The sequence below is a fragment of the Molothrus ater genome, chromosome Z (assembly GCF_012460135.2).
Source record: "Molothrus ater isolate BHLD 08-10-18 breed brown headed cowbird chromosome Z, BPBGC_Mater_1.1, whole genome shotgun sequence".
NCBI lineage: Eukaryota > Metazoa > Chordata > Aves > Passeriformes > Icteridae > Molothrus > Molothrus ater.
The window spans coordinates 36,544,231-36,557,432 of record NC_050511.2 but is presented as its reverse complement, the minus strand read 5'-3'; the positions used below and the strand labels follow the sequence as shown (position 1 = coordinate 36,557,432).

The following is a 13,202-nucleotide window of genomic DNA, read 5'->3' as shown; positions in this document are numbered from 1 at the left end:
TTGAGATCCTGTGGTCCCATTTGTTTTTGTAACTGAATGGAAAATAAAAAGTTCAGAGGTTCTCGCATGTTAATTTAATGACTTCTCTGTTGATTTAGCCATCTTTAATTTTCTTTCCCTCTCTATGCCTAATTTTATAGTGTTTAATTTTTGTGTTACTTTGCTTTTTAAAAACTATGGTTTTTATTCTACTATTATAATATATCAACATTTTTTGGAAGTGACTATGACAGCTAACATCTAATATCTTCCTTTTTTGAAGGAAAATCAGAGACTTAGGAAAGATCTCTTAGAAGCGCAGACAAATATAGCTTTTCTGCAGAGTGAATTAGATACCTTGAAAAGCGAGTATGCAGATCAGTCTTTGAACACTGAGAGGTAAGTTAACCAAAATCTATTCTCTGATGTAATTATTAGGTATGCAGTTAGCAACTGTTATTTTCTAAATTTGCCTTAAAGGGTAGGTACATGTTTGATACCGTGTCATCAATGCTGCTCCTTTTTCTTGTTATGTTTCTGAAAGAGCAAGTTCTGTCTATGATGCAAACTCTCTCAATCTTGCAACAATATCCACTGATTTTAGTGGGACTTTATTAGGAATAAAACAGTACAGAATCAGGATTTTTTTTCTTCATGGCTTGCACTCACATGAGGACCTGTATAAATTTTAGTTTTGGAAGCCTTCCATGTCTATCTTAACCATTTGTTTTTCTAAAATGAATGAAAGCTACTCCAATTACTCTTTTAAAGGAGCATAAAGGCCAGTTTCATTGTGTGGTTATCATCAGATAATACAAATTATATTTGAAGGGAAAAGGAGACAGTCCCCATGGTTATTTTGTACAACTTTCATTTTCATTCACAGTCTTTGTTGAGTTATAATTGTAGAGATTAATGAAGTCACCAAATTATCTTACTTTGCGTAAAACTGCTCTCAGCATATTTCAGCATGAGTGTAAACTCTGCCAAAGGCAATATGGTGAAAATGTAATACTATCCTGACGAAGCATAAGTTAATTTAAGTTTGTTGTTTGTTTTTGTTTTTTTTTCCCAGGGATCTAGAAATTATTCGAGAGTATACTGAAGACAGAGATAATCTGGAAAGACAAATTGAAATACTTCAGTAAGTTTTTAGAAATTCAGGTTTTTTATTATCAAACTTTGTCCCACCATATCTGAGATAAGTATGCAAAAGATCGGGTTGAAATTTGGGGAACAGTTTCAAGTTAAAATACTGAAAGGGCCTAAATGATCATAAAAGGTGGTGTTCTCAACTGTCATAAATATTACTGTGGTATTAATTCTGCGGTGGTACTGACCCACTAACACTTCAGTTGTTTTCTTTCCATTTCTTTTCTTAGCCCCACTAACTTTCACTTCTTTCTATTAAGCTGAATGTGATTTGAGTCTGTCCATGCTATCATAAAAATTATTGCCTCGCTCTGTTTCCTATTGGCTTTGCTTCTCCAAAGCTTATTGTTTTTCCCTTATTGTTGTCTGGAAAGTACCAAGAGTGTGCAGTCTTATACAATAGGTGCACAAGAAGGGTCACAATGAATAGATTTTTTTGTATCTTTATTTAATATCCTTATCCTAAAAAAATTCTTTTTTTCAAGCAGATTAATTATATTTGTCTTCTTTATCACCTCAGCAATATTTAAAGGGTAGTCATTTTGTACAGAAATAGCTGGACTAGTTTTTTATTGTGTGGGTTGGGTTTTTTTGTTTGTTTGTTTGGTTTGGTTTGGGTTTTTTTGTTTGGTTTTTTTTGGGGTTTTTTTTGTCACCATTCCTACAGTACCTTTTTTTCCACTGACCAGAGACCATGCTGTACAAGTGAAAGTGGGCTTCCTGGGCTGCCCCTGAAGCCTAAAATTCACAGTGATTTTTTTCAGATGGTTTGTTTGAGTATCTGTCAGTGTGTTTCCAGTTTCATGTTACTCTTTAGTGTTAGCTAAAGAAGAAAAGGGTTTTTTAGAAGTATTTTGAAAATTTTTCTTTCGGAGAGTTTTTCATGTTTTCTTGAGTTCTGCAAGTTGAACTGTGTTTCCTTGTTAGATCAGCTAATAGAAAATTACATGACAGCAACGATGGTTTAAGAAGTGCACTTGAAAACAGTTTGAGCAAGTACAACAGATCATTGGTATGTATTTATGATTTTGTTACATTATCATAGAAGGTGAAAGAATAAACACAGCACAATTAAACTGGTACCTCCCTGGGTACTGAGAAAATAGAGTTTTTTTCAGTGGGCTCACTGTGGGAATACTCCTGTGTAGTTTTGTTAGATTTTACTTACGTTTTTTTAAGTACTGGAAGTTTTGTTAGAGCACAGCTGCTTTCCAGGTGCTTTGGAAAATGACTATTGTAAAAAATATTCTGTGATATTTAATGAGGTGAATAACAGTTTCTCCTGTGCTAGAGGGAATGTATTTGTGTTGTGTATGGGAGGGTCCTACCATTGTCAACACACTTTCTCAGAAAACTGCCCTTTTTTAATAGCAGGGTCTTAACCTAATTCAAACTTTTGTCCAGGCAAGTCACTGGGAAAATGAATAGCATGCACTACTGACAGAGACCTTAATCAGACCCTTTTGGGCTCTTAGAACTGCATTGGAGTCTCTTGTAGCAAATGTCACTTGAAATCCTCCAAACTAGAGAAAGGAAAGGTTGAAAGAAAGAAAACTACTCTACACTGTCATTTTGCAATCCTGTGAAACCTGTTAAAACTCCTAAAACTAATGATTTGGCATCATGAGGAAAGCAGATAGCTTTTTTAGAAGGATGGGGCCAGAATAATGGGCCCACAAAGACAATACTGGAGAGGAAGGAGGAAAATAGGGGTCAATTCACTGCCTGTTTGCAGTATTCCCTACCAGTGAACAAGTGCTTTTTGTTGATACAAGCTACAGATGCAACAATGGATACCATTTTCTACTATCATGCCTGGAAATTTAAACGAGCGTATTACATAGAAGACAGAAGAAGCTGTTTCCAGTTAATAAATGGAGGCACAGCAGAATGTACAAAATATTTTTGTCACATGCTATTAGTCGAGACCTTTCCTTCACGATCTCTCTTAGGAGCTAGGAGGTAGCTCTCCTGAAACTAGCTCAGCTAGTGACAGTTCCCCATTTTTTTCAGTAGTCAGCATGCCATGGTCTAAATATCACTTTTCAAAGCTTAGCATTTTGTAGTCTTGAGGTCAGAGTCATGAGGTAGTCAATGAAATCACCCTCTTGGAAATTCTGTTGTCTTTTGTAGTTGAACATGTCTAGTATGTTCAGTATAAAGGCAGTGGTGAAGCCTAAATGCTATAGGTAATAAGCCTTCTGATCCTCAGTCATATATGAAGTATGAGGTAATATATATATGAAATATATATATATATATAAAATATAAATAAACATATATTAAATACATCCAATTTGTAATTTTGATGATGCACACTTTTTTCCCTGAACAAATCTAGATATAATCCTCTGTGTTCATCAAAGTTATAGTGCATTTACTATGTATCTGTTGCAGCGGTTGGCAAATACCTCACCAGGAAGTACTCTTTCTAGAAGCAGTCCTAAATTTAATGGTGAACATTCTCCTTTAAACCCACGGTATGACAGGTAAGCCAGATCCATCAGCAAAAATGTGTGTCCTTAATCAATTGATAGATTATTTTGTCTTCTTTTTCTTTCAGTGGTATTCCAAGCCATAGAGAGATCTCTAATAGAGGTCTTAGTAGTCTGCCAGAAAGAAAAATATCTTGGATAGGAATTAAATTGACTTCACTTCACACTTATAATATCCCCATTCATTCAGCAGTGTCCTTCTTATTGTGTTGTCTCCATGTGAGATGTGTTTGCTGGCTGTAAAGTTTTGCTTGTCAAAAGCACTTTCCTGTTTCTGAATGCACAAAAACTCAATTCCCTAATGTTGTACCCTCTGCAGATTTTTAGAGGCATCCACTCTAAGCTGCATATTTCATTCAGTAATTTTCTGAGGGAGTAACTAAAACCTCTCTGCAGGCTTGGTTATGTTGTTCTTTATGAATATACATTAGTACATGCCACATGGTGCAGCCCTTGCATTTCCACAAAACTGAGAAATACAAGGCACTTTAGAAGAAAGTTTACGTGGTAGGAATAAAGTTTAGTCATAACATGTGTGACTTGATAATATCAAAAGACAGAAAGAGATGTGAATGTCCCAAAACCTGTTTGTTTTCAGTACTTTGTCTCCTGACATCAGATCAGCATAAGAGGTATTGGTTTGTATACTAACATGATTTAAGCAATCTGTTCTAAAATGTATGGGGTTTTTTTTTTTGTCTGTAAGATTCATCTTGGTCTAACTTGCCTTAAGCATATATGAAATTCCCGGCTTTGAATTCATAGTTCAGTGCAGTTAAGAATTGCCTGCTTAAGAACTTTATTTCAGGGAATGCCTGACAAACTTAACTTTGTTATAGCATGTACTCTTCCTCAGTAATTCAGTGATTTGATATAGGCTAGTAGGTGCATGAATACAAAGACCATGTAGGCTTTGATATCCTACAGCAAAGATCACATGCATGCATATGATTATTCATTAGCCTGAAGGGGTGTAAATTAGATGGTTCTGAATGTTACTGCATAGGACAATGATGCCACTGTCACCCCCATTTGGCCAGGTGCAGGGAAAGAATTCGACTCAGTAACAGCTTCATAATTTGGTGATTTTCCCCAGTGTACTCTTCTGTGTTGTGCCATCACAGGGGAGCCCCTCTGGGAGCAAGCTGTTGTTACAAGGATTGATGCTGACCTTGTCTGGTTTAGCAGGTCTGTGCATCACATCCCTTCCCAACATGGATGTGATGGGCTAAGGCAGACCCTCTCTTCTCTGCTATGACTTGGAGACCTTTACTGCCTTACTTTCGTTGATGCCTGTCCCTGTCTTGATGAAGGAGCATGATAATGATTGTAGCCATTGTAACCTTTTTTATAAGATTGGTTTTCTTAGGATTCACTCTATTAACCTTCCTTTTTCTGTGGTTTTATTTGCATAAATAAAATCTTTTTTTTTCTGCAATCCATACTGTCATTGCTGCATTAATTAAAATATTTTTATATATTACAGTATCCAGAAGGGGAAAAAAAAGACTTTTAAAGGAAGGTAAAGGGAAAAGAGAGGAATTCTGTGTAAAAGTTTAGGTTTTGCATAGTGTATCAAACTGTAAGAAAATTCTTTAGTGACTTCTTCCACCATTACCGATCTCCTGAACTTGGCTATTCCATCTTCTATATTTATAGCCGTTTCTTATTGGCAAGCACATGAACAAATGCGAACAAATGTATTAATTTGAATGAAGTACAGTATGTCAAGGTTGTTTGATGTCTTAGAGTAGGCCAAAATTCACTAAAACATCATATGTATTTTTCTTTTTCTCATGTCTTCATAGTACATCACTTTCTGAGTGTTTTTTAGGTAGGCTTTTTAAAATTAATGGATAGTCATAATTACTGACACTTGGAAAGTGATCATCAGTAACAGAGATGAAATAATTTGATTTGAGCATCCCAAGACATATGATTGAGAAAGAAATTCTTTATAAAGGCAAGATAGGGATTGACATATGTCTTAAACTTAACATTAGCATTTCTAAGAGTTGACTATTCCAGAAGGGCTCAGATTTTGTTGGGAAGAGCATTTATTATTGGGATTTATAATATGGAATAATTTATTTTTCCCCCTCCAATATTTTCTTATTAGGTCATCTCATTCGTCTTGTGTCGATGAAGATTATGATTCTTTAGCCCTTTGTGACCCGATGCAAAGGATAAACTGTGAAGTTGACAGCTTACCTGAGAGCTGTTTTGACAGTGGTTTGTCTACCCTGAGAGATTCAAATGAGTATGATTCAGAAGTGGAATATAGGCATCAAAGGATTTTTCAAAGGTCACAGTGTATGCAAGAAGGCTTTGGTGGTGATGCTTCTGATACAGATGTAAGTGCCAGATTTACTTCTTCTCTGAGAAAAGCCTTTGATAGGAGACAAAATTAGCTTCCTGTTTTTAAAATAAAATGGATCTTTGCCCACAGGCCAATTAAAAGTAAATATGTGGGTCATACGTATTTAAATTAATCAGTGAACATTTTTTGAAAATGTATAAGTCGTTCTCTTTTTGAATTTACATTTTTTGATACGTTTTTGGGTAATAACTTCATTTATTAAGTTTTTATTGTTTTTGGAGTTTGTCAAACTGTATGCAGAAAGAAGCTCATTTTCTAATGATAAAAAAGTGGATAGAAATAAAATAGGTTTCTATTCACTTCCTCTTACTATGCTGTGGCTGTGGAGAAAAAAAGCACCTATGAGATAGAATACTGTTAGTTCACACATTGACTTAGAGGCTAAAGTCTTGGAGAATTAAAAAAATCTAAGAAGGTATTACTGTGTTTGTTTTATTGCTAGTAACATTGAAAGAGTTTCTGAGGACTACAAAGTAAAAATAATATCAAGCACAGTGTAATGTGTTTTTTTTTTTAAAAAAACCTGTTCATTTAGTAGACATTAATCTCTGTGGAGACTTTGCTGTGAATAATGTTGATTACAACTGTGGTCTACTTGATTTAGCTTGAGTAATAGCATAGAGAGTAATGTCTTTGGGGAAATTCTTAATGTTTGCAAAATAAGCTTTGAAATAAAGTATTGTCCTAATTGTTTACTGTGACTTTGTTATAAGCTGAAATTTTCTTATAGAAATTAGTTTGCTCTATTAGAGTACTGAAAGAATGGATGCCAAACAATAAAAATGTTAAAAGACAAAATGTAGATTATACTAAACAGCAGAAATGAATGACAACAGAATTATCACAGTATTTTGATTAGAATTGCACAGCTGTATCTGATAATTTATCTCTGTTTAATCCAAACTCTTAAAGTGTTTTACTCAGTCCTAGCTGTGCCTTTCCAGAAAAACATACTTTTTTCACCAGAGAACTAACTCATACTTTCAGGTTCCAGAGATCAGAGATGAAGAAGCGTACAGTCCTGCTAACAGCACTGCAGTTTTAGACTGGAAGCCCTCACGACCAGTTAGTCGAAGCAGCTCAGTTGCTTCAACGAGGAAATACATATCTGCTCTCACCCCTCAGGTAAACAGTTCTTCAGGGGAAAAATGGAAAAGAATGATCCAGAGGGGTAGGTTTTTTTTTATGAGTTGTTACAGAGGGATTCTTTTTATTTTCAGTCAGATGCAACTGAATGCACTCCAAAATACCCCAGTACAGAGAAGGCTTACAAGATTGTTCTTGCTGGAGATGCAGCAGTGGGAAAATCCAGTTTTCTTATGAGACTTTGCAAGAATGAATTTCAAGGCAATACCAGTGCAACTCTAGGTATAGTTGGTGTTCTTCTTAAAATATTGAAATTAATTTCATTGTTATTTTGCATTGAAGAGGATGAAAAGCTTGCCTTTATGATTCCTTGCTAGGGATTTACACAAAGAGTTTCTTATGCAGGCTGTGAGACCTAATTGAGTACTAAAGCTTAGTAATAACAGCTGTTTGTAGCAGAAAATAGAGTGCTGGTCTAATTTTTCTTTATGAAGCCTCTTTCTGAATGACACGAAGCACCAGAGGAGGAATGTCAGTGCAAGGAGCTTTCAGTGTGTGTATGAGCTTTTCTGCATTTTCCATTGCTTTCTTGTTTTCTCAACACTTCCCTCTTTCATGTCTTTCCTACTATTTTTGTTGCAATTTCTTCAAAGTGTTATTGAAGCTTTGCTTTAAGTACAGCTAGAAGGATTTCTGACTGACTTCTGTATGGTAGTATACTTGTCAGCTAACAAACTTAAGTCTTAAGGATTCCAAAGACTGAATTTTGTCTTCCAATCAAATCATACTTTTATATTTGTTTTATTGCCTCTTGTCAGGATTTTTGGTCTAATTTATCTTTTTCTTCCTTGGTATTTGAAATCGAGTTTTTTATGTGTATTTTCACTTCTTTGATAAAACTGTTTAGCGAAAGAAAGCAGTGAGAGTTCTTGCTTGTTGTTCAGAGTGCAATTTCTATCAATTCTTCTCCGAAAAGGCAAATACATTCAGGGGATTATTGCAGTTCAGAAGCATGGGCATGACTGACTGAAATCTCACACCCTATTAAAAAAGATGAATTTTGGATAAACTGTTATATGTAGCCCCTACCTTTTAATTATTTGTGGTTTCTTTAAGATTATTGATGGGTTTTTTTAGACTATACACATGATTCTTTTCAGGTGTGGATTTTCAAATGAAAAGACTAATTGTTGATGGAGAACCTACAGTGTTACAGCTATGGGACACAGCTGGGCAGGAGAGGTTAGTGATACCCTGCACTTTACCTTATTTGAATTATTTTGTTTGGAAAAGTCATTTGCCTTTTTTTCATCTAGCTGGAAAAAAAACATTCATTGTTTGGTCCATATGTAAATATCTGTAAACAGATGCAATTTTTCTCTGCTGAGACCTCAAGACAGGTGGAATGCTTATGTGTCATCTTCGATGATGCCTGAGGTATCAAGAGAAATAGTTGAGGTTCACTGCAAGATTAATTAACTAAATCTGTGTGTCCCTCCTTGGCAATACTAAACGATGGAGTAGATGCATATGGTTTCTTCTGTTTTTAGTCTTTAGCTTTCTATGTCCTTATTACACCTGTATTTTTAAGCAGAACTTTTCTTAGAGATTCCCTTCCCTTCCTCCCCATCTCCTGTTCTTTCCATAAAAATCATGGTCCCGATTTGCATTGTATTTATTATATAAAAACTTCTTTCCAAAGACTTTGGAATTTTGTCAAAATTATCTTTGTATATTGCTGAGTTTATATCCATGATTCTTCAAAATATTGTGTAAAGTTTCCTCAAAATCCTATGACATCTTTACTTGAGAGCCATTAGTTCTTTACCAACAGCTTTTAGGGCTTATTAAGAGGTTAATCTAGTGCTGTGGAAGTCAGTTTAAGATGTTCATTGACCAAGATTTGTGTTGGCTGTATGTACGTAGGAATCCAATCAGCCTTCTTCTCATGTAATAAATTTGTGAAGGATATTTTAATATCCATTGTAAATACCTAGTTACTATACTTGGTTGAGTAGATTGTATATTGAAAGATTGTAGATTGTAGATTGAAAGTTCATGACAAAGATGGCTGTAATTGATCATGAAGTCCTCAAATAATTTTACGGGATTTCCATCTTTTTTAAAGGCAGTAAAGTGAGCCATCAGTTTAGGAAGTTACATGTAGGTCGATCATAGAATCATAGAACCGTTAAGGTTGGAAAAAACCTAATATCTTAGTGATATTAAACTGAACTATTATTTGATAATGTGGCCTTATGCAAATATTTTCTTTTTTTCTAAAAGATTTCGAAGTATTGCTAAATCATACTTCAGAAGAGCAGATGGTGTCTTACTGCTATATGATGTAACATGTGAAAAAAGCTTTATTAATGTGAGAGAATGGGTGGATATGATTGAGGTAAGACCCTTGCATATGTTAGAACTTAAAAGCTATGTTTCACTGCACTATTAGGTTTTTTTTATTTATAAAATTATATTAGATGTAAATTGTAATTATCCAGACTGGAGGCTGTCATAGAAATAAAAGCTATGTGGAAGTCCTAAATGTATCCTGATATACTCAGTTAGAATTCAATCTGATACATCTTTGTGTGTTAAAGGATGTTGTGCAATGACACTCTTACCATTCACTTCCTTTTAAAATGAATGTGACAGCATATTTCAGATACCTTCTTGTGGATGGCTTGAATATTCCTTGGAGTCTTTGCATTTTAAACCAATGTATTAGATTCTGTAAATTAGCTATAGCTTAAGTGAAATTTTCAGTAATTCTTTCTAGTTATGCTTCTTGGTTTTTTTATTTGAATATGAATTCGCATGTAGTGCAAGGGGTTTTTCTCTTCTGCTGGGGATGCTTAATAGGAGGGAAAGTGGCAAGCAAAATACTTAGTTCATCTTCTGTGAAAGCATTTTCTTTTAGTCATGGTATAGGAGTTGGTTACTTTTCCCTTAGTAATTTTGTCATACAGCATTTAGATGCAGTAACTAATTCCATTAGATTAACTTAACAAATTAAATTCCTTTTTTGGGAAACAAGGCTTATGGGAATGGAAACATGTCTTTGCGGGCTGATAGTTAAGCTGACTGCTTACATTTAGAGTGCTTTATAGAAAATTCTCAGCATAGCTTTTATAATTTGTCAGTTTTTTTCTACTAGTGTACAAGACTTTGTGGAAAGGAAATTGATATGACATGATGATGTTAGCCATTTCTTTGTATTGTGAGTGTTCTAGCAATAACAGGATGTGACTCCTTACAGGATGCAACTCATGAGAATATTCCAATTATGATGGTGGGAAACAAGGCAGATCTCCGTCAAGATGTTACAGAACAAGGGCAAAAGTGTGTGCCTATAAACTATGGAGAAAAGCTGGCTATGGTAAGGTCCAAGTGTATCTCATTAGTATAAAATGGTCTTAGGAATTTTTATCTGAAAGCCATATGAGAAACTAGTAAACAAAGGTAATTTTATGCTCATTTGTCCAAGTCAAGTAATGTGGATTCATGGACTTAGCATTAATCTATCGTGTTTTGATGGTGTTTGCTGGGTTAAATCACATCTCAGTGTCTGCTGAGCTGAAGTTCATTATTGGCTCTGAAAAACTTCTCAGTCTTTCTCATAAAAAGGTGGATGGACAGACGACTGAGTTTTTCTGCTGCCAAATAGAAGTTGCCAGTTCAAATATGAGGCACACTATTGACTGTCTGTCCAGATTTTGTGTGGAGTATTTTCATCTTCAAGAGACTCTTGTATTCCTGCCACATGTGCGGAAAGAAAAAAATAATTTTCTGCTATAAATAGAAGTGTGAACAAGTTTTTTTTGCACGTATTTATATGGGTCAAAGCGATGCACAAATCCTGTATTTTGTAGAATAATAGGAGGAGTCTTAAGGGTCTTGGATGGATGAATGCTTGCACAAGTGATTGATTATACTGGGATAGATACCATGTCTGTTACTTGTGGAATGATGGTTTTTTTTGGTTAACTTACAATAACCAGATGCTATAGTTACAGTAGCTAGCAAGTTAGGTTAAGTAACCTGTCCTGGCCACTTTCTTACTATTTTACAGTCTTGTGGACAAGAAGATTGAGTTTGAGCATTAAGTTTATAATATGGCTTTTTTTCAGTTTATTAATTCAGAATATACTGATTATAAACCAGAAATAATTAAAAAACAATTACTGTTTTATTTCACAGTACTAAAGAGAATGTGTTGGACAGTGAAAAACACTAGCAGAAATCCTGTTCATTTAAATGTACTGTCATTCTTTGTGTTATTCAGGAAACAATTTGTAATTAAATGTACCCATTCACATGGGAGCCATCTCAGATCAGTTAGCTTAACATTTTATTTTTACTCACAGACTTACAATGCACTATTCTGTGAAACAAGTGCTAAAGATGGATCTAATATTGTAGAAGCAGTTCTTCATCTTGCTCGGTAAGTAACTATGTTTTATTTTCACCTAAACACATCTGAGTATATTTTATAAAGAGGACATGGTATGTGAATGCACATGGAAAGATACACATATAGTTTTAAAATTGTACCAATGCTAAAAAAATTTGAAAAGAATACTCTGTTAAATCATTATAGGTAAATGCAAGATGGCATGTATTCACAGTTTAATGAAATAACATTTTTGCTTGAAAATGTTACAAAGCTCTGTCAATAATTAAAATTTAAACCAGGACTCAGTTACAGAGCCCACAATTTTAAGACCTGTTTGCTGAGTGAATTGTAATTTTAGTTGTACATGGATTTGTTTTCTTGATGATACTTTCATAATTTATTTTGAAATGTAATAATTCTATGTGTAATTATTTTTGATTCTCTTACACATATTAATGTTTATTCAGTTTTATTTCTGACCATTCTAATTGCATATATTTTCTTTGATGTCCCCTTCTCTAAATTATTTACAGATAGAAATTCGGTTTATGTACATTTAGCACCCTGGTATTTCTGTTATAGTGTGTGAGCCAAATATTACAATTCTACTACCTTTTCAAACCATTTTTGGTTAAAGTATAATTTTGAAAGGCCTGTAAGAAAGAAGAAGTTGTGGTTCCAAGAAAGTGGTCTGTAGCCCATAATCAATCATATATGCACAGCTTTTAAGTCTGCATTTCTAAAAAACATCCAACAACATGCATTTTTTCTATGAAAGTAAATTCATACTTGAAACTGAAGTTATTTGTTTTTGTACTTAGAGCTATGAACATACTCTTTTTTACGGTAAAATACAGAAGCAAATAAAAACTTCTCAAAAGAAAATGGAAGATAAATCAGAACATGGGGGAGTTACTAGATATTAAAAAAATTCATATTTTTATCACTATGAATTGAATAGAAACATCAATATGATTACCAAATTGGAAAGTTGTGAGACACGTTGATTCTGTGCTAATTTATATTGTATTAGCCATACAGTAGATGGTGATGAACTCTGCAGCATATAGTGGTAGAAATAGAAGAATGAACATGAATAGAAATGTGTTAATTGAGTGCAAGTTTTTGTTTTTGTTTTTTACAGTGAGGTGCGAAAACGAAGTGATAATCAAGATGATACAAGATCAGTAACCAGCCTGGCTGGGACACCCGTCAAAAAGTCAGCACTCACAAAAACCTGTTGCAATGTTTAAATGACAAATAATTTTCCTTAACTAAATAACTTGTATATTTAAAAAAACCCAAGTTAACAACTAAACCAAAATTTTTCAGTAGTGTTTCCTTTTTATTATGGATTTATACATTTGTATATTTAGAAGCTACACATAATCTTCAAAGTCCAGACTCTACTTTCTACTCATTCAAATTTGTGAAATTGCTTCGCCCCATAGACTCTTTCTTCAGTTTTTTAACATAATATTATTCAGTGCAATGAGCTCAGAATCAATGCTACAGTAGTTGCTGCATACAATATTGTAATATATATTCTTGTCTCTACCTGCATGTTTCTTCATGGCATTCGTATTTCTTATATACAGAACGTAGTAATATCCAATATCACTCACAGGTAAAGAAAAAATTACAGCTTCAGTTAATATAATCTCTTTTTGATCGAGTCTGCTTATCTAGTTTATGACAGCCTTAAGTATAT

The 13,202-nt window shown here is 34.1% G+C and overlaps 1 protein-coding gene across 1 annotated transcript in view; it reads left to right on the top strand.

The window, feature by feature from the left end:
* Positions 1-12,744, top strand: part of RASEF (RAS and EF-hand domain containing) — a 28,270-nt gene extending 15,526 nt beyond the window's left edge. The window contains exons 6-17 of the mRNA XM_036403483.1: positions 263-378; positions 1,055-1,123; positions 2,059-2,143; positions 3,529-3,620; positions 5,746-5,980; positions 6,994-7,131; positions 7,227-7,374; positions 8,253-8,334; positions 9,379-9,493; positions 10,355-10,474; positions 11,463-11,539; positions 12,636-12,744. Coding sequence (XP_036259376.1) covers positions 263-378; positions 1,055-1,123; positions 2,059-2,143; positions 3,529-3,620; positions 5,746-5,980; positions 6,994-7,131; positions 7,227-7,374; positions 8,253-8,334; positions 9,379-9,493; positions 10,355-10,474; positions 11,463-11,539; positions 12,636-12,744 — 1,386 coding nt within the window. The remainder of the gene's footprint in view (positions 1-262; positions 379-1,054; positions 1,124-2,058; positions 2,144-3,528; positions 3,621-5,745; positions 5,981-6,993; positions 7,132-7,226; positions 7,375-8,252; positions 8,335-9,378; positions 9,494-10,354; positions 10,475-11,462; positions 11,540-12,635) is intronic.
* Positions 12,745-13,202: the final 458 nt, after the last annotated feature.